Source organism: Ovis canadensis, chromosome 8 (genome assembly GCF_042477335.2).
Source record: "Ovis canadensis isolate MfBH-ARS-UI-01 breed Bighorn chromosome 8, ARS-UI_OviCan_v2, whole genome shotgun sequence".
NCBI lineage: Eukaryota > Metazoa > Chordata > Mammalia > Artiodactyla > Bovidae > Ovis > Ovis canadensis.
The window spans coordinates 100,803,767-100,830,809 of record NC_091252.1 but is presented as its reverse complement, the minus strand read 5'-3'; the positions used below and the strand labels follow the sequence as shown (position 1 = coordinate 100,830,809).

The 27,043-nt window shown below is 50.5% G+C and overlaps 1 protein-coding gene across 6 annotated transcripts in view; it reads left to right on the top strand.

Annotated features, from left to right (window-relative positions):
* Positions 1 to 27,043, top strand: part of RPS6KA2 (ribosomal protein S6 kinase A2) — a 334,483-nt gene that overhangs the window by 158,163 nt on the left and 149,277 nt on the right. Inside the window, exon 1 of one of the 6 annotated variants that reach the window (XM_069599353.1) lies at positions 16,865 to 17,173. The exons of the other annotated variants lie outside the window; for them this stretch is intronic. Coding sequence (XP_069455454.1) covers positions 17,075 to 17,173 — 99 coding nt within the window. The 5' untranslated portion in view covers positions 16,865 to 17,074. Of the gene's footprint in view, positions 1 to 16,864; positions 17,174 to 27,043 lie in introns of those variants that run through there. 6 annotated transcript variants of the gene reach the window in all.

Genomic DNA, 27,043 nt, shown 5'->3' with positions numbered 1-27,043 from the left:
GTGTGCATTGATTTTATAAGTGTTGAATTTGATCAATAAAATAGGCCAGCATTGAAAAACAGGGTGTCGCGAACGCTTGCAGGCAGAGATGCAGGAGAGGGAAGGGGAGCAGCCCGAGGCCCCAGACAGGCCTGGGGAGGGCAGCTGTGGAGAGGCTGGCTGGTCCAGGTGGGCTGAGGGGAGAGGGGCTTGAGGGCTGGTGGGGCGCGTGGTGGGTGTCCTGAGAGGCAGCTTGGAGCCGGTTCCGTTAGTACTGGTGCCCCAGGAGGTGGGGGGCTGAGCAGTGTGAGGCCCGAGGCTGTTAGTGAAGGGTGGCTGGGGGCGAAGCTGGGGAAGGAGGTGGAGAGGAGCGCTTAGACCCGGGGGCAGAGACGGTCGAGGGGCAAGTGAACCTTCACGCTGTGGCACAGGTGAATCCCGAGGGCCTGGCTGTTGATGGGATGCCAAGGCGAGGTGCAGAGGGAAGAGGGAGCGTGTGCCGGTGCCAGGCACCCCCTTCCTGAGTCCGTGCTTTGTGAGCCAGAGATGGGCAATGCTGTCACAAAGGTACGGGCCCCGAGGAGAGGCAGAGGTGGGTTGGTTAGTGTTAGTCGCTCAGTCGTGTCCAACTCTTTGTGACCCCATGGACTGTAGCCCTCCAGGCTCCTCTGTCCATGGGATTCTCCAGACAGGAATACTGGAGTGGATTGCCATGCCCGTCTCCAGGGGATCTTCCCCACACAGGGATCGAACTTGGGTCTCCCACATTGCAGGCAGATTCGTTACCATCTGAGCCACCAGGGAAGCCCCTGGTCGGGGAGTAATTCTTACAAACACAGATTGGAGAATCCAAATGGAGCCATCCGGCAACAGCTACGAATGCGAGATCGGGGCTGCTGAGAGCCATCAGAGCTGGGAAAACAGGTTTAGAAATTAGCTGTGTTAAGGCGATAGATGGCAGAAAGTGAAGAAGAACTAAAGAGCCTCTTGATGAAAGTGAAAGAGGAGAGTGAAAAAGTTGGCTTAAAGCTCAACATTCAGAAAACTAAGATCATGGCATCTGGTCCCATCACTTCATGGCAAATAGATGGGGAAACAGTGGAAACAGTGACAGACTTTATTTTGGGGGGGCTCCAATATCACTGCAGATGGTGACTGCAGCCATGAAATTAAAAGAGACTTGCTCCTTGGAAGAAAAGCTATGACCAACCTAGACAGCATATTAAAAAGCAGAGACATTATTTTACCAACAAAGTCTAGTCAAAGCTTTGGTTTTTCCACTGGTCATGTATGGACATGAGAGTTAGACTATAAAGAAATCTGAGCACCAAAGACTTGATGCTTTTGAACTGTGGTGTTGGAGAAGACTCGTGAGAGTCTCTTGGACTGCATGGAGATCAAACCAGTCCATCCTAAAGGAAAATCAGTCCTGAATATTCATTGGAAGGACTGATGCTGAAGCTGAAGCTACAATATTTTGGTCACCTGATGTGAACAGCTGACTCACTGGAAAAGCCCCTGATTCTGGGAAAGATTGGGGGCAGGAGGAGAAGGGGACGACAGAGGATGAGATGGTTGGATGGCATCACCGACTCGATGGGCATGAGTCTGAGTAAACTCCGGGAGCTGGCAATGGACAAGGAGGCAAAGAATTGGACACGACTGAGCGACTGAACTGAAGTGAAGGTGATAGATAAAAACGCTCAAATGCTGAGCCCGAGTGGGGGTCACTGGTCTGAGCCCTCCTGGCTCGGCAGCACTACCAGGGAGGGTGGGGTCGCCTGGGACTCAGTGCTTCTCTCAGGGACCCTAATTCTGCCTCCAGGGGGGCTTCTTGTACCAGAGCTTGTACCAAAGAAGTGACCCCGAAGCCCCCAGTGCTCACGGTGCCCCCGAGCCCCTCCTCAGCTTGGCAGGGCTGTGCTCTCTGAAGGCTCTGGTGAACCCATCTCCACCGGCTGGTGCGGCGAGGCTTGGCGTCCCTTGGAGTCTAGGCGCGCTGCTCTAGTCCCTGTCTCCGTCACAGCACGGGGTTCTTGTCTGACAGTGTGTCTCTGACTGGGTTTAGGGGCAGCCTTAGTCCAGCTGTGCCCGCATCTTGAGCTCATTGCAGCTGCAAAGACCCTGTCTCCAAATAAAGTCTCATTCATGGCACTGCGGGTTGGGACGTCAAATGACCTTTAGGTGGACAGAAACCACCCCCCCAGTCAGGTTAATCCTCCTTGAAAATGACAGATTCCTAGGTCTGTCACGTTTCCAGACCGCCGTTTAAAATATTCCCAAGCGATAACGCGTTTGCAATATGCTTTCATGCTTGCAACTTCAGTCTAATCCTTCCTGAGAAGCCGGGGAGAGGAGCTGAAGCAGTTGCTCCCGGGGAAGGGTGGCAGGATCGGAGAGACTCAGACTTCCTGAAAAGTCACCAGCCCGCCCCTCCCCACTATCCCAGGAAGGAAGCACAGTCACAAAAATAACCGGAAGCAGTGATGTCACGGGCTGGGGGTGGGGGGCAGGCACAGGAGATGGGGGGTGGGCCTTGGCTCAGGAGTGTGGTCTGGGCACAGCGTTGAACTTCAGGATGCAGCATTGTGAACCTCACATCTGTTCCCTGCTAAAGAATTCTCTTTTCTGGGAAAGTAGATGTCATATTCCTCAGCATGTAACTGATTGGCCCCTAGTTTCAGGAGGTGATGTGCTAATTACTGGATGAAAGGGAGGAAGCGGGAGGGAGAGAAGGGGGTGGGCAGCTGATCTCTCCGAGTCCACTCATTCTTCCCTCTGTCCCGCATCACAAAGCACATTGTGCTGAAAAGCCACGGTGGCTTTCTGCCTGGCAATCCACTGGCCGATTCACGCATCTATCCACTCAGCAAATGTTTGCTTTGCATGTTCAGGCATCACGACAGGCGCTGAGGTTAGTGGTTTGCAAAACAGACACAGTTCCTGCCCTTGTAGAGTCTACAGTCCATCAGGAAGAAAAGCATTAATCAAATGGTCACACACATATACCTGGGTGCGTGTGCGTGCGTGCCCAGTCACTTCAGTCGTGTCTGACTCTCCACAACCCCATAGCCTGTAGCCCACTAGGCTCCTTTGTCCATGGAATTTCTCTAGGCAAGAATACTGGAGCGGGTGCCATTTCCAGGGGATCTTCCTGACCCAGGGATCAAACCCCGGTCTCCTGTGTCTCTCGCTTCAGCAGGCAGATTCTTTACTGTCTGAGCCCCCAGGGAAGCCCATCGGGAAGAAAAGCATTAATCGAATGGTCACACGTGCACAGCTGAGTATTCCAATCTAAATAATTTAAATACTTGCCATTGCCTGGAGAGCATCTCACCGGGGGCCTGACTGATTCTGGGGTTCATGGAAAGTGTCCTGAGAGCTGCAGGTGGAGTCTAACCTTGTGAGGGAGTGGGGAGGTCACTGTGTGGCCTAGATGGGGATTAGTGGCTGTGCAGAAGCTTCGAGACACTCAGGAGTGGGGCCCACCTAAGAGCTCAGAGAAGAGCGTGTGGCTGGAGCCCAGGAGCAGGAGGGGGAGTGTGGGGAGACGGTGGGAAGGACTGAGCTCAGTTCCGGGGTTTACAACAGGCTGTTTCCACAGATCCGCATGAGGACCAGCAAACTCACTTGGCTTTGTAGGAAAAGAAAGACAGCCCAAGACACTGATATGGGAATAGCTTTGAGATGTTTGTCAAAACATGGCTGTTTCACAAAGCCTCTGATAGATCATCAGTTTCTATACATGGGAATACTATTAAAATTGTATTTTAAAACTTCTCCAATCTTATGGGGTTATTCAGTTCAGTTCAGTTCAGTTCAGTCGCTCAGTCGTGTCTGACTCTTTGCGACCCCATAAGTCGCAGCACGCCAGGCCTCCCTGTCTATCACCAACTCCCAGAGTTCACTCAGACTCACGTTCATCAAGTCAGTGATGCCATCCAGCCATCTCATCCTTGGTTGTCCCCTTCTCCTCCTGCCCCCAATCCCTCCCAGCATCAGAGTCTTTTCCAGTGAGTCAACTCTTCGCATGAGGTGGCCAGAGTACTAGAGTTTCAGCTTTAGCATCATTCCTTCCAAAGAAATCCCAGGCTGATCTCCTTCAGAATGGACTGGTTGGATCTCCTTGCAGTCCAAGGGGCTCTCAAGAGTCTTCTCCAACACCACAGTTCAAAAGCATCAATTATTCGCATCAAAGCTCAGCCTTCTTCACAGTCCAACTCTCACGTCCATACATGACCACTGGAAAAACCATAGCCTTGACTAGACGGACCTTAGTCGGCAAAGTAATGTCTCTGCTTTTGAATATGCTATCTAGGTTGGTCATAACTTTTCTTCCAAGGAGTAAGCATCTTTTAATTTCATGGCTGCAGTCACCATCTGCAGTGATTTTGGAGCCCCCCAAAATAAAGTCTGACACTGTTTCCACTGTTTCTCCATCTATTTCCCATGGAGTGATGGGACCGGATGCCGTGATATTACTGAAATAAAATTGATCCTTGTGGTATGGTAAGAAAAATCAATCTATGTGGTAACAAGCACTTGTGAGATTAATTTTCATTTTATTTTTTTGAAATTAATTCTTAGATAATCACTGCTTCATACTTTGTTTCTAGATTATAATGTTGATTTTTTGTAATATTTCACGTGAACTTGGAAAGAAGGCACAGTCGAAAGTGGCTGGATATATGTACTTGTTCCTTACATCAGCTTTCTTAAATGTATTGTTTAATTATTCAAATATTTATGGATTTTTGTTCCTCTGCTTGATTTTTCATTTATTGAGACATGTGTTGGGCATTCCTCCAGATGATAATGGATCTGTCTATTTCTCATCTTGATCCTGCCAAATTTTGATGAATATATTTTTAAGCTTTATTATATGGTACATGCAAGTTTGGAATTATTATGTCTTCCTGGTGAACTGGAACTTCATCAATATATAGTGACTTTTTTTTATATCTTCACGTGCTGGTCATTTGTATGACATCAATGTTGCTTCATCATCTTTCCCTTTATTAGTGTGTGTATGACACATGTTTCCCATTCTTTTATTTCAAGTTTTCTGTGTCTCTTGTTTTAGAAATATCTCTGTAACTAAATCCATTTTATAACAATTTGGCCTTTTCTGTCTTTTGACTGGAGAGTTTAGCCCATTCACATTGATTTCAATTTTTGATATGTATTCATTTCTTTCTACACTTTTAGTTTGTGTAAAAGGTGTAGGTTTTGACTTTGCCTACTTACAATCTAATAATTAGCATGTTCCTATTTCAGGGATGTTGGAGGAAGACACAAGCTTCCAGATCAGAGAGAAGGGACTTCCTCACTCAAGTGACATGAGTACCATATTTCCACTGGTTTCCTTTGCCCCCAAATACCCAAAGTGGCATTGCAAGGGGGGGCCGATGGATGCTCTGCTCACAGTGAACCTGCATCCCAGGCAAGGATCACTGAGCTTGGGGACCTGGTGTTTATAACAAGGGGGAAGCAAGCCTGCTCTTTGTCTTAGAGGAAAATGTTACCTCATCCCCCAACGTTGCTCACTGCAAACACAACCCTGAGAAATGGGTTAAGAGTGTGGCCAGCATGAACGGATGAGAAGTGCAGAGATGTTCTGGTCAGTGGTGGTTGCCACTCCTAACAGCGTGTGCTTTCCATTCATTCTGCTTTTTCTGAAGTCCTGTATTTCTTTCTGGAATATTTTCTTGTTCTGTACTTTTGACTCTATTAGTTTAGCAGTTACAGTTGGCTCTCCCATATCCCCAGGTTCCACATCCTTGGATTCAACCAACCTTGGATCCAACAGTGGTAACACTGCATTTTATTTAAGAGATGGAGCATCTGTGGATTCTGGTATCCAAGGGGTTCCTGGAGCTGGTTCATGGATACCAACGGACAACTAGACACAGTGGATTTTTACTTTTTTATTGGCTACTCTAGGCATTTTAGCATGCATGTGTAACTCAGTCTAAGAGTAATCTGCATCTTTACTGACATACAGAAGCGCAGGGACATCAGAAGGCTGTAACTGACCTCCCTCCTTCTGCTATGCTATTTTTCCAATCAAGGCTTCATTTCTAACTTGATTTTTATTTCCTTGCTGGCCCTGAGTGTTCAGCTCTCCATGTGATATTCTCACTGGTCGTGAACTTTCTCAGGTTCTTGATCTGGAAGTGTCTCTCTGATTTGCACTCTGTCAATTTTCAGCAGATCTAACTTTTCCTTTATCAACTCTCTCTTGGACTTTGTCTACTATTGTTTAATCTTATTGTTGTTGCTGTTCAATTGCTAAGTTATGTCCAAGTCTTTGCGACCCCATGGACTGCAGCATGCAAGGATGTCCGTCCTTTACCATCTTCTGCAGCTTGCTCAAACTTAGGCCCATTGAGTCGGTGATGCCATCCCACCATCTCATCCTCTGCTGCCCTCTTTTCTTCCTGCCTTCAATCTTTCCCAGCGTCAGGGTCTTTTGCAATGAGTCAGCTCCTCTCATTGAGTGGCCAAAATATTGGAGCTTCAGCATCAGTCCTTCCAATGAATATTCAGGGCTGATTTCCTTTAGAATTGACTGATTTGATCTCCTTGCAGTCCAGGGAGCTCTCAAAAACTTCTCCAATACCACAATTCAAAAGCATCAATTCTTCGGCACCCAGTTTTCTTTATGTTCCAATTCTCACATCCGTACATGACTACTGGAAAAACCATAGCTTTGACTAGATCGACCTTTGTTGACAAAGTGATGCTTCTGCTTTTTAAAACATTGTCAAGGTTTATCATAGCTTTCCTTCCAAGGAGCAAGCGTCTTTTAATTTCATGGCTGCAGTCGGTGTACACAGTGACTTTGGAGCCCAGGAAAATAAAATCTGTTGTAAATTTACATTATTATAGTTTTATTTGCAAAGTTCTACTTTTGTTTACAAATCTGCTTGATCATTTTATAATCTCTAATTTCCTTGTAATGCCTTCAATCCCCCTTTTGTTTTTTAAACATATTAAGCAAACACACTTTATATAATTTATACAAAGGCTTCAGTTCTGTAGTCTCTACACTGTCTGATTCTGCAGCTTGTTATCTCTACTCCCTCTTGCTCCTGGTGACCTATCTCCTCGTGAATTCAGCAACTGATGACTGCGAGCTCATATTCCTTACAATTTTCTCTGTGATTAAGCTTTGAGACATGTTTGAAGAATGTTCCTCCAGAAAACTTACATTTGCTTCCACATGGCCCTTTTGCTGCTATAAACTGGGATCTTTAAAACGGAAGTTTCTGGCTTGGCGTTTTTCAGGTCACACTCAGAGCGTGAGTTTTGTCCTCCAGCTGTCATCTGTGGGAGCTTCAGAAACCAGAGAGGAGAATTCTTTTCTCTTTCTCTTTCCAGCGCTCACCCTGTAAAAGCATCTCTTCTCCTGCAGGGAGAGAATTTCCCAGCTTACCTTACAGTCTGCTCCAAAGGGGTCCTGACTTCAGGGTGGGTCTGACCTGCCCTGCATGACCCAGGCTTTCTCCAGTCCCCACCCTCCCCCCGCCCCTGAGTCCTACCCATTCTCCAGATCCTGTTAAGACCTCAGGTCTAGACCACAGGGATTGTCACAGGCTCCAGGACAAAGGCCGTCTGTAACATCACTTATCTTGGGAGAACATTTTCTTATTCTTGGTCTGAATTTGTTTTCCCCTGCTCACTGTTGGCTCAGCCATGCTCTGAAAAAAAGGGGAATTTCCCTTTGTTTTCTGTGTCTCAGGAAATCCCCTCTGTATATGTAACCCATCATATTGCCAAGAACGACCTGCCCCAGCGCCCAGCCTGGTCCTGTGTCCTTCTGATGAAGAGGGTGAGGGACGGACCACAGGACACGCCATGCAGCCTAAAGCCCTGTTGTTCTGTTTTTAGTGTCCCTGCATATTTTTGATGTGTTTGTCTAGTTCTCATTGCTAATATAAACGTTTAGTGGCAATGGCACCCCACTCCAGTACTCTTGCCTGGAAAATCCCATGGATGGAAGAGCCTGGTGGGCTGCAGTCCATGGGGTCACTAAGAGTCAGACACGACTGAGCAACTTCACTTTGACTTTTCACTTTCATGCACTGGAGAAGGAAATGGCAACCCACTCCAGTATTCTTGCCTGGAGAATCCCAGGGATGGGGGAGCCTGGTGGGCTGCCGTCTGTGGGGTCACACAGAGTCGGACACGACTGAAGCGACATAGCAGCAGCAGCAGCAGCAGCGCCTGAAAGCCTGTAGAGGGGTGGGGTGTGGGCGGAGGTGGGAGGGAGGTTCCAGAGCGAGGGGAGCTCTGTGCACCTGCGGCTGAGTCAGGCTGATATACGGCAGAAACCAGCACAACAGTGTAAAGCGATTATCCTCCAGTTAAAAATAAATATTTTTAAAAAAGTTTAAAAAAGATTTCTTGCTAAAAAAACATTCTGGCAAGGAATTTACATTCTCCTTTGTGCCCAGCCCAGGTCTTCAGAAACTTTTCTATTATGAGGGTGGTTTTTTGTTTGTTTTTTTCCTTTTTAAGTTACAAAAATCCTTTCTGCTTTAGTTTTAACCCGTTTCCTCTTTCCTGTGAGCTCCCTTCCTTTCAAAGTTCCTCTCTAGTTTATGTATGGGCTTGGGTTGACAAGGAAAAGCCGCGTATCTCTCTTACAGCCCAGTCTCCTCATAGACAGTTGGTGCAAATTCTCCGTTTGGTCGTGAGCCTCCCTAGTGACGTGCTCGTCAGGAAGTCACTGCAAATGTGTGAGATGGGGAGTGTGTTTGCCTCCATAACAAAGGGTGACAAACGCAGAGCCCCACAAACCAGAGCTTCAAACGCCAGACACGTACTGTCTGACAGTCCGAAGGCCTGAAGTCCAAGGTCAGGGTGCAGGGCCCAGCTGCTCGGAATCTTCCCGCCTCTTCTCACTCCCGGCTGGGACCGCCCCGCTCCGTCCTCCCCATCCGTGTCCCTGCGGCCTCCTCCGCCGTCGCGGCCTCCGCGCGGCCCTTCTTTTGAGGACACCAGTCATGCCGGGCGAGGCCCTCCCTGCTCCAGCACGACCTCATCTTCCCAATTACACCTGCCGTGACCCTCTCCAAATAAAGCCGCAGTCTGAGGTTCTGGGGGTCAGATTTTAGCATACGTATTTAGAGGGGGCACGACCCAACCCATAACAACGTGGAAACAGCAGCGAAGCGCAAACCCGGAAGTCCTACAGATGCCGGCACCTCCCAGTGAACGCAAGGCCGCCCCTCCCCGCTTTAAAACTCATAATCAGAGAAGACCCAGTGAGCGCGTGTACGGTAATGATTGCAAACGCCCTGCCCCGGCTCGCGCACGTGGTCAGAGCCTCACCCTGGCGTCCCTCCACGGCCTCAGGAGTAAGCTGGCTTTTCACAAGGACACCTGGCCTCCCTGCTCCCAGGGTACGCATCTTGCCGCCAAGGACACACACGATGAAGCCCCTGGAGGCCGCCACCAGAGCTGGCCTGGGAGACGCTCTGACACCGGAATATCGGCCCCAGGGGCGTTTCTCGGTTAAGGGCGGGTGTCCAGGGAAAGGAGGACCCTGGCCTGTCTCCCCTGGTAGCCAGCCCTTCTTGTGGCTTCTTTGACACCCAGCTAGTGCAGTGCTGTGAATCTGTGAGGACCTGCACACGCAGACCTTGTCTGAATTCTTCTTGTCCTGTTGTATAAGTTTAGACGGTCGGTTCACCTCCCTGGGCCTCAGTGTCTCCACCTCGTAAATGGGTTCTCTGTGTCTGGTTCATAGCGTTCACAGTGTATCACAGAGATGGAATAATAATGCAGGCCCAGAGCTTCAGAACCAACAGTCATCACCGAATTCCTTTAAGCCAGTGTGTCAGAGTGCTGTGCACAGTGGCCATCCCGAGCGTGTCCACGTGAGCGTGAGAAGCTAACAGAGGCCAGGAGCGGTTATCTAGCAGGTAAGGAAAACGAGGACCCCAGCGACGGCGCCCTGGCACCGCCTGTGGGGCACGGATTTCAGTAGGCCTCCCGGAGCAATGTTGCATCTTGAGGAGGTGGGAGGGGCAGGAAGGACGCCCTGGGAGCGGCTGTGGCCCCACGGAGGCTGGACTCTCCTATTCACCCAGTGGTGAGCGCGGAGGGCCCAGGAGGAGAGGCACTGCATGCAGAATAGACTCCCCACCCCTCGGGCTCTGCTTCTGAAAAGGTCACGTTGGTTGGCAGACTGCAGATGACTTGTGGGGCATGGCCTTGAGCCCGGAAGCACCATGCTCTGGTGAGAACAGCTGGAGAGGAGGGGACAGGAATACTGTGGAGACGGTCTCAGGGCAGTCACTGCACACGGAACCCACGCGTGACACAGTGCTGGTGGTCTCATCTTCTGCTTCGGGTGATGGGGTGACTGGCCGTGCCCTACACCGGATGACACAGACCGATGGAGCAAGCTTCCAGATTAGCATTCTAGAACGTGGAGTGGGGGGCTACTCCTTTCCCGTGCATGTCATTGATCTTCCTGGGTGGAACTCTAGGATTTTAACAAATAACGTCTTTGTGGAGCACTTTTCAGTTTACGGAGCACTTTCTCATTTTGGTTTCCTGTGTGGATTGCCAGTCTTGCAGTGATGAGCTTGTGAGGAAGGTAGATGGGTTTCACAGAGGGGTCTTTCTCACCTCGGCACTGGCGAGTTCTGCACGGGGTCATCCTCTGTGGGGACGTCCTGGGCGCTGCAGAGATTCACCAGCACCCCCAGCCTCTGCCCTTGAGATGCCAGCAGCAGCCTTCCCGTCACCCCCAGTTGTGAGACCCCAGAATGTCCCCAGACGTTGCCAGCTATACCCCTTGACAAAGTCAGCCCCAGTTCTAGAGGCTCAGAGGATTTCGGCACAGTCATAATCGGAAGAGCGAGTAGGAGCGTCATTCCAGATGTTTCCCTTTCTGACGTACGTTCCACAATGCGGCGCTTCTCACCGCAGCGTTTTTGAGATTGTGCACACCTTGCCACAGCCGCGTTGAATTTGCTTTCTGATAAAGAGGATGTTTATATTCAGCTGTACCTGCTTGGCGTCCGGGACTGCATTGTCTCATTTCCAGAAGCACTTTGTTCCTTTTTAGAGTCTCTTGTTTGTTAATCATATTTTCTTTTTAAAAATACTTATTTACGTACTTATTTAATCTGGGGCTGTGCTGGATCTTCACTGCTTCCTGTAGCCTCTCTTTAGTTGCGGCAAGCGGGGGCTACTCTGTAGGCGCGGTGCTCAGGCTTCTTATTGCAGCGGCTTCTCCTGTTGGGGAGAGTGGCCTCCAGAGAACAGGCTCAGTAGTTGTATAGTACACGGGCTTAGCCGCCTTGCAGCATGTGGGATCTTCCCAGACCAGAGATCAAACCTGTGTCCCCTGAACTGTCAGGCAGATTCTCAACCACTGGACTACCAGGGGAGTCCTGTTGATCGTATTTTCGTTTATTTCTTTAAACTTATTAGATTTAATTTTATATCCGACACCTGGCTAAGTCCAAGAGCCGAAGTCCACACATCTGATTCTGTAGTCGGCTGTCTTGCTGACTTTGCTGACGCCCTCCCCCCCCCCCGCCACCGTGTCCCTGTTCAGTGGCTGTGAGCTCCTGGAAGCTGTATGCAAAGAATTCTTTGAATCCTGGGTTTAATGTGGATTTCTCTAGAGAGCATTTCTGAGTGTTTCTGTTAGACCCCTGAGCTAAGAACCACCTGTGTGTGCTCAGTTACCCGGTTGTGTCCAACTCTTTGTGACCCCATGGACTAAAACCTGCCAGGCTCCTCAGTCCATGGAATTTTCCAACAAGAATACTGGTGGTGGTGGTGACTTAGTCACTAAGTTATGTCTGACTCATGCTCCCATGAACTGTAGCCCACCAGGCTCCTCTGTCCACGGGATTCTCCAGGCAAGAATATTGGAATGGGTTGCTATTTCCTCCTTCAGGGGATCTTCCTGACCCAGGTATTGAACCTGCATCTCCTGCACTGGAAGGCAGATTCTTTACCACTGCAGAGAACCATCTGAGACCACTTTATTTATTTTTTTGCTTCTGAACTTTATTAGCTGTAAATGAGAATAATAAAAGAAATCTCATGATTATTCATAATAAATACATAATCTATGACAATCTCTTGGTACCTCGTAAGCACTCTATAGTGCGTGAAATTGCTCAGTCCTGTCCAACTCTTTGTGACCCCATGGACTGTAGCCTACCAGGCTCCTTCGTCCATGCGATTTTCCAGGAAAGAGTACTGGATAAATGGTGGTAGTTTACTTGCTAAGTCGTGTCTGATTCTTTGTGACCCCATGGACTGTAGCCCACCAGGCTCCTCTGTCCACGGGATTCTCCAGGCAAGTGAGTGAGTTGCCATTTCCTTCTCCATGAGACCCCTTTGAATTCTCAACTTGGATTTCCGTTGCTGTTTTTAAGTTACACAGATAGTGAATTAGGGCCACAGCCTGTGTCAGGGATGGCTGTGCTCACGATGTCTAAGGGGAGCCTTGTCCTTCCTTGTCCTCCTTGTCTGCAAGGTAAGGGTATTTAGTCCACTTCAGAGGGAAGGCAGAGCCCTGCCACACCCCACCCTGGGCTTCTGACTTCCATGGTGCTCACACATCGAATCTGAATCTCCGAGTTCGACCCTGAATTGCCGACTCGGCTCTGAGCACACCCCTTGCAGCTGGTCTGTTGCACAGACCTGGCTTGTGCTTGGGCCATCACACCCCTTCCATTCTTTGTTCAAAGAGTGAACAGTGGAAGGCGGCTGGCAGGTTTCATGGCTTTCTTCCCCTTCTTGAACAAGACACAACCACGTTCACTTTAGGTTTCAAACCTGATTAAGAAGTTAGTGTCTTGTGTCCTAAGGGCTGATCAAACTCAGGCCTTCTCTTTGCCTGGCTTGAGTGTCCATCCCACTGGAAGCTGCAGCGTCCCTTTGAGGGTCAGAGCAGGAGGAGAGGAGAGACAAAGGTATACTTAAACTGCTCCTGGCCCAGCTGATCTTGCTCTCTGGACCCGGCCTGACCCCTTCTCTCATGGACAGCCGTCTTGTCTTCTTCCGAGGTTACTGTGGCCAGAGAACCCCAGTCCCCCAGGCTGCAGCCCACTTACAGGAGAGCAGCCTCTTATTTGGGGGTTAGAGTTCTCATGCCTGGCCACCCCTGGTCTGTTGTTGTTTAGTTGCTTCAGTCCTGTTCCACTCTTTGTGACCCCAAGGACTGTAGCCTGCCAGGCTTGTCTGTCCATGGAATTCTCCAGGCAAGAGTACTGGAGTGGGTTGTCATTTCCTCCTCCAGAGGATCTTCCCAGCTCAGGAATCAAACGCACATCTCCTGCGCTGGCAGGCGGGTTCTTCACCGCTGGGCCACCATGTGTGGAGACATTGGTACATCCTTTCTGCTCAGCACCCTGGGATGCAGGCCACTCTGAACAGCTCCTCCTGGGGCCTCCCTGCACCTGGGGCTGCCCTACTCCCTCCTGTAGAATCCTGACCCCCAGACATCACAGCTCTCATGGCGGGGCTTGAAATAAAGGAGGGGCATCCTCCCAACCCCTGAAAGCCCTCTGGGTGGAGGGAAAGCAAGGTGGGAGGGCACGGACTTTGCCAGTTACCTTCCTGACAAAAGCCTGCCTCCTCTTCCTGCCCAGGGCAGCCTATTCTCAGAGAAGGACAGCTCCCTGTTATCATCCTTGGGATTCTCAAATCCTTTGCCTTCTGTGTTTTCGGGACTTGGTACAAAATTTAGTTTTCATTACTCAATCATGAGATTGTATTTGTTCCAAGTTCCCAATAACTCTGTTCTTCCACAGCCTGGGACCCCACCTCCTCTGCCTTCACAGAACACGTCTCCTCGTCCCCAGAGTTCACCCCAAAGCTCCCTCCTCCTTGGCTTCTCCAGTCAGGGTCAACTCTTCGTTCATCTCTGTTCATGGAGCATTTTCTTACATGTTTCTTCAACGTTGTGTAAAACCTACATCAGATCTGTCTATTCACTTTCCTTCTCTAGCACACAGCTGTGAACTTCTGGAGGTCAGGGGCCATGTTGTAATCACGCTGTGCTCCCGCATGCCAAGCACAAGGCCAGGTACTCAGAGGAGCTCTGTAATCCTGTGTTCAACCCATTTGAATGCACACTGACCAGTCTGGTCCTCTCTTAGAAGCAGCAGCAGCCATTGAATTCAGCCCCAGATGGATCTTGCTTAAGTCAGGAAGAAACTCAGGATAATCAGCGGTCTCTGAGTTCTTGGTCTTCTCTCCAAGCCTCCCCACTCTATCATCTGGGCACCAGCCTTCATTAAGTTCATCTTTTCTTTCCCAATATTTGCTAGGGATCGTTTGGAGTCAGGTTAAAGTGGGCCCTGATACCTACCCAAGATTTGCTGATCTGGAGGGTTTGGTTGCATTAGCACACACAGTGGTGGAAAATGGTGGCTAGAGATTTTGATGTATCTCTGTTTTACTGGGACAAAAGCAAACAGACTTGTTCTAGCAATGAAATAAATTCCTCAGTTGAAATATGAAAGCTACTTTTATTTTTCTTTTGAGATGTCCAAGTTCAATAGAGCCATTTTGTAGCATTCGAACATGGGGGATCCTGAACGTCCCACAGACAATGTCTTTCCTGTCTTGTTACAACAGGTCAAATGCTCTTGTTGGTGAAACACAAGCCTTGATCTGGACCTACCCCAAGGTGTTTGTCTGGCACAGGGTGCCCTTGAACTAGCATCCCTGGCAAGCCGTAATCCTGTCTGACTAGTTGTATCATCTACCAACAGCCGGCCCCTTCCTCATTCTTGGAACCGGTGACCAGCCTGATGTCTGCTGTCCATCAAGTGCTCTTTTTGCCAGAGCAGCCACATGGCACAGCCCTAGCCTGTCTTTGTTTAGAGCTGGGATGCCTGAGTGGTGCTGGCGGGAGACACAGGGTGGTAGGAAGCTCCTCTGCAGAGTAGGGATAACTGCCCCCGAGCAGAGTCCTTGCAGGAAGCAGGACCCGGTTTACGGCCTGTTTTCATTTTAGAGATGCACAGTGGGAACACAGAACATGCAAGTGTGCTCAGGCTCATCCAGCAAGGAAATGGCGACGCCAGCATCTGGATGCTCAACTGTGCTTACCCCCGTTCAACCCCAGAGAGTGCCTGACCTCACCTGCTGACCCAGATGCAGCATGAACTTACCAGTTCTTTTCTGGGAGCCTCCGCTGTTGACTCGCTGTAGCAAAGATAGCCTGACACCAGTATTAATGCAGCCTTTGATTAAGCCAGGGGATCATATGACAGGTAGATTTTTCACAATCTGCCTGGCAAAGCAGTACTTGTCACACAGCGCCGCGTGCACCGATGCTTCTGGACTTTTCAGGGCGTGGTGGTAGTTTGTTAATGAGCTTGTCTGGTCTGTGTTTTAAACAAAAATACGTGGACAATGCACAAAAGGAAAACAGAAAAGGCTGCACAAAGTCCAAAGGTCACAAATCTGGACCGGACTCCGGCCCTCTGATGAGCATTTGGGGGGGGGGGCGGGCGGGAACTGTGTTCCCCCTTAGGGCAAATCCCCTGCAGCCCTACAGCCAGCAGCTGGTTTCTGAGGGCCTTGTCAGGATACTCAGGACACTCGGTAAATCTTCCGTTTGGGTAATTTTCTATATATGGAGTCGGAGGTCATGGAGAACGGATGTATGTCTTTGTTCTCCAAACACAGCCGCGGAGGCTTCCCCCGCTGGGCGCGGCCGCCCTGGGCTGCGCTGGGGTCCACTCATCACCAGGCAAAGACTGGCGGACCCCCAGGTCGGGGGCCCGGGCTGCGGGGACGCGCTCAAGGGGAGGGCCGCTGGGGCCAAGGGGCGAAGAGCGGTGTGGAGCTCACGTGTGCAGGCTCCTGGCGCACCCTCCACCCTGTTTTGTTCCGTTTTCTAGAAGTGTTTGCTAATCAGCAAAGTTTTGCTCTGCAGAGAAACGCATGAGGGCCAAGTCCTTATATGGATGCTTTAAGGAAAGAAAACATAATGACATCCCAAGCTAGGAAAACAGCCCAGCAGGCCAACCAAAGAGAGAGAGACAGCGACAGTCGCTGCCGAGCAGCCGCGCAGCTCGCCCCGCGCGGCGCCGCGGTCCCCTCCGCGGGCTCATTAGGGATGCGCCGTCGGGGGTGCTGATTGGTGGAAGGGGCGTTGGGGGCGGAGCCACAGCGAGCGCGTACGCGGAAGGACGGGGCGGGGAGAAGAAGCGAGAGCCTGGGGCAGTGGGGCGCTGGGCGCTGATTGGTGGTAGTGGCGGGGAACAAGGAGGTGGGCGTGGCCGGGCGTGGCGGCGGGCTCTGATTGGTGGAGTGGTGGGGGAGCGGGGCAGGGAGGGGCTGTCCAGGACTAGTTCTCCCGGACAGGAGGAGGAGGAGGAGTTGGGGGGAGGGGAGAGCCCGGGGCGACAGGCTCTGATTGGCTGTAGTAGCGGAGGGCCGGGCGTTGCGGCGGGCTCTGATTGGCGGTAGTGGCTGTGGGCGGGGAGACGGGGGCGGGGCTGCCCGGGGCTGGTCCTCGCAGGCAGGACCAGGAGGGGGAGGGGGAGGGGGAGGGGAGAGCTCGGGGCGACAGGTTCTGATTGGCCACGGTGGCGGAGGGCCGGGCGTGGCGGCGGGTTTTGATGGGCGGTAGTGGCTGTGGGCGGGGCAGAGAGGGGCGGGGCTCCCCGGGGCTGGTCCCCGCAGGGTGGACCAGCAGGAGATGGAGGAGGAGGAGAGGGAGGGGAGAGCCCGGGGCGGCAGACTCTGATTGGTCATAGTGGCGGAGGCCGGGCGGAGCGACGGGCGTTGATTGGCGGTAGTGGCCATGGGCGGGGCGCGGAGGGGCGGGGCTGCCTGGGGCTGGTCCTCGCAGGCTGGACCAGGAGGAGAAGGAGGAGGAGGAGGAGGGAGGAGGCGGGAGCGCTGGGCCCCCGGCCGCTGTGGCCGGCTTGGCCTGCCCTTTGTGCCCGCCGCCCGCGCCCCGCGCCGATGGCCGCCGTGCCGGGCTCCCCGGCCGCTCGCGCCCGCGAGCGGACCTGACCCCGCGCGCCTGGGATGCGCCGGGGATGCGCGTCCTCCGGCCCTGCGGCTCCTCGCGGCTGGGCTCCGGGAGATGGAGCTGAGCATGAAGAAGTTCACGGTGCGCAGGTTCTTCTCCGTGTACCTGCGCAAGAAGTCGCGCTCCAAGAGCTCCAGTCTTAGCCGACTCGAGGTAAATGCCCTCGCCTCTGAGCGCGCAGGTACCCCGGTCCCCGCCGCGCCCTGGAGGAAGCTGCGGGTCTTGGGGCCGTCGCGAGCCCTTCCGATTGTCAGATGCACGGTCACCCTGCGACCCGTGTCAGGGAGCTAAAGTTGAGAGCCGCTCCGATCTTCCTAAAACCGAAGGTTATTGTCGGGACTTAGTAAATCCTTGGACGGGTCTTAGGATCCTCAGCGGGAACTAAGCTCTGCCCGCGTTGAATCTCTAACCAGTTTTGTTCCACGCTCTGTGCAGGATTTTGGATAGTCACCCTGGGTGCCCACAGGGTGCTCTGGGTGGAAAGGGTTTCAGCCTGTGCCGTTCGATGTGGCACCTCAGAAGTCCCAAGTACACAGCCTCCCCAGCCCCACCCTGGGCTGGTGTTGATCAGGTTTATTTTACAGAGACCAAAGCCACACAGATACTACCATGTAGTGTAGATTGTTCGTGTATTTGAAATAAGTGTGGAACTGACAAAAGGGATTTTTTTTTTTTTTTTTTTAGGGCAGCACCACAATCCACCTGGACTAGTCTGAAATGGTGCTCCGTAGTAAAGTGCCTGATGCAATAGCCTTGTGCCTCTGGGTGTAATATGGATTCATTCTGAAACCCAGAGGACCCTTTTCTCAGTCCTGCACCTTGTCATCTTCAGGTTTCCAAGTGGTCTATGCATGGTCCTCTAATGTGTTTTGTATTTCAACAATCACATCATATGCTCTGCATTCCAGTGTCCAAACTACATGGTTGAATCTATAGATGACCAAACTGTGAAGCATGTTTAAGTGAAGAAAAGAGACATTGTGGGTTTTTTTTTTTGAGGGGAGGAGGGGTGGGGGTGAAGCTAGTGGACACAACCTAGAGATTTCTTTTGACATTGTCCTTGCCTTTGCCACAAGGCTGGCACCTACAGAGGTTTTGATGTGTTTGCTTCTAATGAAGTCACATCAGTGGGAACAATGTCACATTTTTCATCTTGGGTTTCTTTGTCCTGGCTGCCATGATATTAGATACAGGCATGGGTTCTGTAACAAGAGATCTTTAAGCCAAGCTCAGGAGTAGACATGACAGCAACAGAAAAGTACTTGTTTTAAAAGTTTCTCTTATGAAATCACTAAATCAGAATTTTAAGGACTAGGTAGGATCTTTGTGACTGGTTTCTGAGGATAAAGCATATCTTTCAAATACAACTATTCATTCAATAATTCAGTAATGGAGGAGGGCTTCCTTTAAACCTCATGCTGACAGATGAAGCATAAGTTCATTGGGATAAGTCATCTTCCTGGATGTCAGGCATTTAAAAAACACCAAAGTAGACAAGAATAGAAACTCAGAAGAGTATTTACCGTCATACCTCAATGCCAAGTTTATTATACAGCTACTTGTCTCCCTCCATTCGTGTCCTTGCCAAGGGGAGGCAGTGAACTCCGGTGTTGTTTAGGTAAAGGAGCCTAAACACTGGCCCTTCTGGATGTCAGGAATCCTATGGGCACGATACATTTACCACCAGTGTTCTGGGCTGTGGAAGTGCCTCAAAAAAGAATACAATAGGAACCAAGTGGGGAGTGGGGACAGAGAAGTGATGTTGCTTCAGTGTGAAGATAAAATTTCTGTACACAAAATAAAACTATAAATAAGCCATCAGACATGCGGAAGGTCAAGCGGATGAGGAAGAAATGTAGTGTGTCAGCACGTGATCAGTGAGCAGTTCGTGTGACCCAGGTGCCCCGGCTGGAGGTGCACAGAAGTGCTGATAAAGATGCCCAGCGCTGACTCAGTGCTCCGGTCTCTGCAGACGCTCTCAGCAGCTGCCCGTAGTTGATCCCTGTGAAAATCCAGGTAGACGTGTTACTCTCCTCATTCTACTGCTAGGGAGGAAAAGCCCTGAGAGCAAAACCTGAGAATCCTGCTGAAAACTTAACCAAATCATTCTGCAAGTGTTAACTGAGATCCTGCTGTGTGTGTGCACAGCCCTGTTCTGGGCATTGTAGATCCAAACTACCGAGGACGGAGCAGTCCTGGCCTCATGGTGCCTCCACCTGGTGGGGGATCTACTGAGTGCTGACCTGTGCTTCAGTCCAGTAAATCCCATATTCCTGCCCAACTGCCTTCCAGTGTTCCCCAAAGAATCCTATTTGCTGGCTCAGTCGGTAAAGAATCTGCCTGCAATGCAGGAGACCTGGGGTCGATTCCTGGGTTGGGAAGATGCCCTGGAGAAGGAAATGGCAACCCACTCCAGTATTCTTGCCTGGAGAATCCCATGGACAGGGAAGCCTGGTGAGCTACACTCCATGGGGTCACAAGCGTCGGACACGATTTAGTGACTAAATCACCACCACCGTTCATTCATTCAGTTACAGATTAGAGACCAAGAACCACTCACCAGAAAATGTGAAATATGGGAAGGAGGCTTGTCAATTATTTGGGGCTGAGAAGTGGACGTATAAAGTGCTTTACACACGTGTATTTCCTCTAATGAAAAATGTAGCTCACTTTGTAAAAACAAACTTATTTTTTAATTCTTTCAGTGAAATTTATATTTTAAAATAGACACAGAGACTGACAAGTTTGTTTTGTTTAAATTCAGTATCTAGTGATATTAACAGGAAAGTAACAGTAGTTATTATATTTGGAAATTGAAACAGTATCATCTTTATCAAAAAGGCTCCTAGGGAGAGACTTGGTGTTTCATAGCTTTTACATTTGACTTGACGTTCAGGTTTAGAACTCAGCATTTGGTAAACTCTAACAAACAGAGAAGCCAGGTTGTTTAATATAAGATTTGGAATCAGTTTATAAATTACAGCTTAAATGTTTTTATAGTGTGTCATCACTGTGCCAGCTGAGTTGGCTAAATCATTGACTGGGCAAGGATGATTTTGGGGGCTTCTAAATGGAACTTGGATATCTTGAATCTATTTCTATGTGCATACCCTAGAAAGGCTTCAGGGCTCAGCATCTGCCAGACCCTCAACCCCAAGAAAGCTCTGATCTCAGGCCATTGGCAGCATTGCCTAAGAACCATAGCACCTCTAGAAGGTGTAACTATTGCCTCATCGAACTGTCCATTTTATAGTTGAGAAAGTGGGGCCCAGGGAAGCAAAATGACTTGCTCGTGCTTCTAACATGTTTGACGGGAAGTTCTTACTATGAGAGCATGTGCTGTCTCTCATTAATTTCAGCCATTTCAGGTTGTGTGTTTTTTTGGAGTTTACCATGGATTAGAAGATGCACAGATGAAGGCTATTTTCATTTTTAAAAAGAAAGCTACTCTAGGGGATATTTTTGGAATGTACTCCATAACCTAAAATTATCCTAGAGAACCTTTTCTGGAAGTTGGGAAGTTCTCGGTGGGCTTTGCAGTAGAACCACTGAAATTAGAGTCTCGCTTTTACCTCTCATAGCAGGGCAGTTCCTTCAGCTCCCTCAGCCTCGTTCTTCTCCTCTGTGAAATGGGGATGCTCGTGACTCCCACCTCATGGGCTTTACATGCTGATTCCGAGCTACTATACATAAAGGTTTAACATGGAGACTGGAAGATAAAATCAGTAATCAATCATTGCTAGCAATGGGTATTGATAAAGTATTTTCCAGGTTTATTGATGTTTTTCATATTGTTCAGTGTCTACTGGTTCTGTCTGAACCTGAGATTGCACAACCCCCACCACCATCTCCCCCAAGGCCTATAGATCCCATGGTTTGTGCTATGCCCCAGCCTGGTAACTAATCAGTCATTGGGACACCCACCCTGAGCACCCTGGGGAAGGAAAGGCAGAGATCAGTTCTCAAAGGCTGCATTCCAGCCTGATTCATTAGCTAGCAGTGGTCCCACTGGCTAAGATGGAGCCCCCGTCATCTGGCCCGGATGCCGCTGTTCCTCGTCCTTATTTTGCCTGTCACCTGGGGTCCAGAAATGCATTACAGCGCAGGTCCTGAAGCCGAGGCACCCAGAGCTCAGGCGGGTTCTCGATCAGAAACCGCCCTGCCATCGCCGCGCTAACCTAGCAGATCTTGGGGAAGGAAGCCTGCCCAGCACCCCTCAGTACCCCAGGAAAACCTCCCAAGTGTGTGCAGACTCCAGAGCATGGCTCAGGGCTCAGTGAGGTTCAGAGAGGTTGGCCAGGAAACGTTCTGGAGAGAATACTGGGCTTTGATTAATGAAAAGGGATATCATTTACTCAGGGTAAAATTTACCTACCAGTTTGCTAAATGGATCAGTATTCAAGGTCGGTTCATTTAGGGAACACTGCTTTTGCTTGGGGTTAGCAAAGCCAGGAATTTGGTTCTGTTTGTCATTTCACCTGATTTTGATGTTGTTACTGAAAGACAGTTGGGGATGAATGAGAAGGACAAAAGGCAGGTCCTCTCCTTGGGGTTGGGCTTCGCAAGTGGCGCTAGTGGTAAAGAACCTGCCTGCCAAAGCAGGAGACGTCAGAGAGGCAAGTGTGATCCCTGGGTCGGGAAGATCCCCTGGAGGAGAGCGTGGCAACCCACTCCAGTGTTCTTGCCTGGAGAATCTCATAGACAGAGGAGCCTGGCGGGCTGCAGTCCGTAGGGTCCCACAGAGTCAGAGACGACTGAAGTGACTTAGCACACAGACACGCACTCCCTGGGGTACTGATAGTGGCAAACGTGAGTAGAGAAGAGTTTCATTCATTTATTTATTTGCTCAGTTATCTACACATTCCATGTGCCCTGTGCTAAGCAGTTGAGAGATGAATGTCTGACCCCTGCCCTCAGTGAATTTAGCATCTGGTGAGAGAGGCAAAGACACATACGGAAGCTGCTGTGTAGGATGTAAGTCCTGTGAAATCACTGGCGCCGTTGGAGTTCAGTGTCCTAACTATATCGATTGTCAATTTGTTCCCATTTCCAGTGCTCACAGATAATCAGTCATTATCCATGTGCGCATATGAATACACTTTACTTACCCTTTTTAAAGGAAACCTGGTATCCTCATAAAGTAAAAGTTAAGGGACTATTAGCAAATATAGCAATGTTGGCTCCATTCTGGGGGGGAAAAAAGAAAACTTCCTGGGAAGTTAAAGCATTCAAACGTATTCTTGATCCTTGATTGGTAAGCTGTTGATCCTGGGAGGTTTCCAGGAAAACCATTTGTAATTAAAATAATTTTCAGGTAGTTTCAGTAAATGCACCCAAAGAAATCCCATGTTAATCCTTGTTTTATTGGGCTTTTGGACAGCAGCAACAGCAGGTCATTGGAGACCACAGAAATAGTCCATTTTCAGCCTCAGCACATGCCTTGGCCTGTCCGACTCTTTGGGACCCTATGGACGGTAACTTCCCAGGCTCCTCTTTTGATGGGATTTTCCAGGCAAGAATACTGGAGTGGAATGCCATTTCCTTCTCCAGAGGATCTTCCCCCCGACCCAGGGATCGAACCTGTGTCTCCTGGGTCTCCTGCATTGCAGGCAGATTCCCCAACTGCTGAGCCATTCGGGAAGTCCTTTTTAGTGAATACTTGATTTGTTTACTGTTTTACTTATTTATGCTTTGTTCCATTTTGAAGACACTAGACTTAATTCCTTATTTGTGGTCAGCTTATCTTTGCAATTTCATTATTCACTTTCTTTCCTTACATCCAGGAAAACACCCCCAAAGTATTGTTTCTTATTCAAAAATATGTGAAAAGACAACTAAAACTATTGAGATTTCACCCCTTTAAAAAAAATTGTTTGATTGAAGTATAGTTGGCTTGGGCTTCCCAGGCGGCTCAGCAGTAAAGAATTTTCCTGCCAAACAGGAGATGAGGGTTCCATCCCTGGGGCAGGAAGCTCCCCTGGAGAAGGAAATGGCCACCCACTCCAGTGTTCTTGCCTGGAGAGTCTGATGGACAAAGGAGCATGCGGGGCTACAGTCCATAGGATCACAGAAGAGTCGGACACGACTCGGAGACTAAACAACAATAATAGCTGGCTTACGCTGTTGTGTTAATTTCTACTGTGCAGCAGAGCGGTTCAGCTATGCATATATATATGCACATTCATTTTCGTATTCTTTTCCATTGTGGTTTATCTCAGGATATTGAGTACAGTTCCCTATGCTTTACAGTGGGACCTTGTTGCTCATCCATCCTGCATATAACAGTGTGCATGGCCCAGCCCTCCCTCCCCCCTCTCCGCCCTCTTGGCAACCACAAGACTATTTCTGTGTCTGTGAGTCCGCTCTGTAGATTCTCCCCTTTTTCTTTCACCTCTTTGGCCTATTCACTGAGCGTCCTCCACCGCCCTGATGTAGCCGAGACTTGTGTGTTAGTGACTCAGCTGTGCCTGCCTCTTTGTGACCCCATGGACTGTAGCCCACCAGGCTCCTCTGTCCATGGGATTCTACAGGCAAGGATACTGGAGTGGGTTGCCATTTCCTCCTCCAGGGAAATCTTCCCGACCCAGGGATCGAACCTAGGTCTCCTGCATTGCAGGTGGATGCTTTACCATCTGAGCTACTGGGGGAGCCCTCACCAAGACCATTTCTGTATATTTTTCATGCATTTAGAAGTGCAGGAATGAAATAAAACACACTGAGTAAAAAATGGCATATTTGTCCACATCAACTGCTTTGTCGATTACCCAGGATTGCACGCTGTTTCTTGCATGTCAGGTGGATAGTTTCTTAAGTAAGGTAAGGTAAGGTGAAGTCGCTCAGTCGTGTCCGACTCTTTGCGACCCCGTGGACTGTAACCTACTAGGCTTCTCCGTCCATGGGATTCTCCAGGCAAGAATACTGGAGTGGATTGCCATTTCCTTCTCCAGGGGATCTTCCCAACCCAGGGATTGAACCCAGGTCTCCCTCAATGGAGGCAGACGCTTTAACCTCTGAGCCAAAATTAATGAGTGGGCTGGAGGTGCTGGCACTCTGAGACAGGGACTGGAGCAGGAGATAAAGAGTGATGTTCGTGCAAGAGCCCGGGTGTGGATGAGTCCCTATGGGGCTCCAGTGGGCAATGCCGTTTCAGATATGGGGAGACTGGGGGTGACTGAGTTCTGTGTGAGTCCAGCTGGGAACCAGTAATTTAGCCAGAAAGGCTCTTCACCTTTGGTCCAAGCTTCCATGTGTGTTAAGTAAGCAAGCCAGTGTAGCTAAAAGCGTTCTCTAGAATGCACTGCTATTATTTCCAATGACGCTGGGTTGTGTTGTATTTTTCCCCCAGCAGACATCACGTGTCAGCTGATGTATTTTCACTGGTGAAAGCTAGTAAATTAAACTCAAGTAGGAATTACCAGCAGATAGTCTGTAAAGCTACAGTGTGATTTAATCAAGCAAGCGGCTCAGATATATTCAGTATAAAATACTGTTCATCGTACCTGACTTGCAGCGGTGTAGGAAGCCTTCCCTGCCAGTGGGTTGGCTAGGGAGCTGTCATGGTGGTGCAGGTGTAACTAAAGCCCAGGAGCCTGCACCCCGGGGGCAGAGGTGACCGTGGTGGCTGTGAGCCTGTTTCTCACAGTCTGATCACTGTGGCTGATCCCCAGGCGGGCAAGAGGCAGAGTTTGGAACCATGAGATGCGCGCCGCCAAGAGTTCTCCCCCTTCAGACTTGAGCCCGCCTCTCCCAGCCCTTCTTTCCCACTGGCCGGACCTTGGGCTTCTGTGTCGTCCTTGGTGGGCCCACTGCGCCTGGTTTCAGCCAGAATCCTGCTGTGTCGATTTAGAGAGGACCCCTGGCCAGCCTCAGCGTTTGACCACCCTTGGCCTGTGGTCCAGCTCCTCACCCCCACGACCCCAGGCAAGGCGTGGTGACCCTGACCCACCTTCAGCTCAGTTTACAAAGAATTGCCCTGCCCCCACTGGCCACCCACCTGCCCCTGGGCTGCAGCTCACCCCCCCCCCACCTCTTGTGGGGCAGGAGCTCCATCTCGGTCCCCTGCTGCAAACCCATGGCAGGGGTCCCTTGAATAAAGTCTTCTTCATTGTCTTTAGCAAGCGCCAGAATAATTTTTCTTGAGCGGTACCTGTTATTGTTAGAAATTTGTTTGTGTGCCTTGATATCCCTTGAAGGGGGTCCGAGGAACACCACTGATCAGACAGCCCTGACCTATTCCAACCAGCACACACTCAGCACCTGATCTTTTCCACAAGCTTTGGTTTGCCGGCTCCCCAGGCTGCCCTGATAGCTCAGTTGGTAAGGAATCTGCCTGTAATGCAGGAGACCCCCAGTTCGATTCCTGGGTCGGGAAGGTCCCTGGAGAAGGGATGGGCTACCCACTCCAGTGTTCTTGGGCTTCCCTGGTGGCTCAGCTGATAAAGAGTCTGCCTGCAATGCAGGAGACCTGGGTTTGATTACTGGGTTGGGAAGATCCCCTGGAGGAGGGATAGGCTACCCACTCCAGTATTCTGGCCTGGAGAATTCCATGGACTGCATAGTCCCTGGGGTCACAAACAGTGGACATTACTGAGCGAACTTCATTTTCACTCCAAGGGTCTGCAGGCTGCCCCACCCTGAGAGCCCCAGGAGTCGGCTCCTGTGCCCTTCAGGGACAGGACAGGGTGGCAGGGGTGACAGAGCCAGGCAGGGGTGCCATCCCCTCACCCCGACCCCCTCCCCGACCAGAGGTCCCCTGCTCCCCCCGCTGGCTGTGCTGGGTCTTGCCGGCCCCGGGCATGTCCCTCTCCCTCCCGCTGTTGGCCTCACGGGTGGCGAGGCTGCTCTCTGGTTATTAAATGCCCAGCAGGTCGGATGTGCCCCATGAGGGAAGAGTCTGCCCTTGGGCTCTGCAGCTTTGCCCCCAGCTGGCTCTGATGGACCCCGCCTGGAAGGGGGTCAGCGTGTCGTTGTGGGGAGGAAAGGTCGTCCTCCTGAGCCAGCCTCTCCTCCCTGCCCTTCTGAGGATTTGCCCGCTCCCAGTCAACCCTGTCCCCGCGAAGCCCGCTTTCCTGGGCCGAGCTGCTGCAAGGCTGCTGGCAGCGATGCTCTCGGCCCGGCCGCTGTCATTTTAAACATGATCCAGGGAAGTAGCGGCTCTGGCGGAGCAGAGAGGCTCCCGCCGTCCCTGGCGTCAGCCCGCCAGCGCGGGGCTCAGGAGCCAGTGGAGATGGTCTGACTTCTCAGGGACAAGAACTGCTTTTCCTTTTGGCTCTTCTGCCCTCCTGTATTAAACTAGGGAGATTCAAAGACACAGATCAGGGGACTTCCTGGTGGGCCAGTGGGTAAGACTCCCCGATTCCGCTGCAGGGGACTCGGGTTCGATCCCTGGAGCAGGAACTTGAGATCCCACATGTCGCTTGGCAGGACCGAAAGAAAACCCACACGTCAGAGGAGGATTTGTTGGCCTGGGTGTCTGCAGTCAGCGTGAGCCGTGACATTCTCTGTGTTGGGACACCCGGCCACACTGCCTGCCCCGAGACGGCATTTACTTGTTAAAACGCACGGTTATTAAAACGTGTGGCTGTTAAAATGTGCGGTCAAATCTTTAAGGAACAGGGATGGAGGAATTTTACTTTGAAAGACTCCCTTTTGGAGTAGTTGTGGTGGAAATGCGCTAGTTGAGCAGATTTCTCCATCAGGTCTCAGTTTTAACACTTTTGGCCCAGGATAGTTGCAAAGTTTCTGCAGCTAAGATTAGATATGTTGTTTCAAATATATGTTTTCCATTCAAAGGATAGTGTGGACAATCTCTAAGGACGGAAAAGGTAGAAAGCTTCTTATTCTGAGCAGTGAGTAGAACATGCACCCAGGAGGGTGCTCTGTGGACAGCTTGCACAGGAGGTGGGTGTGTGGGAGGGGGGCACCCGCTGGGAGAAGGCTGAGGGGCCAGGTGGGGCGGGCAGGCGAGCCTCCTCACGGCCCGTGTGCGAAGCGACCAAATACGGGAGACACTGTTGCCATATG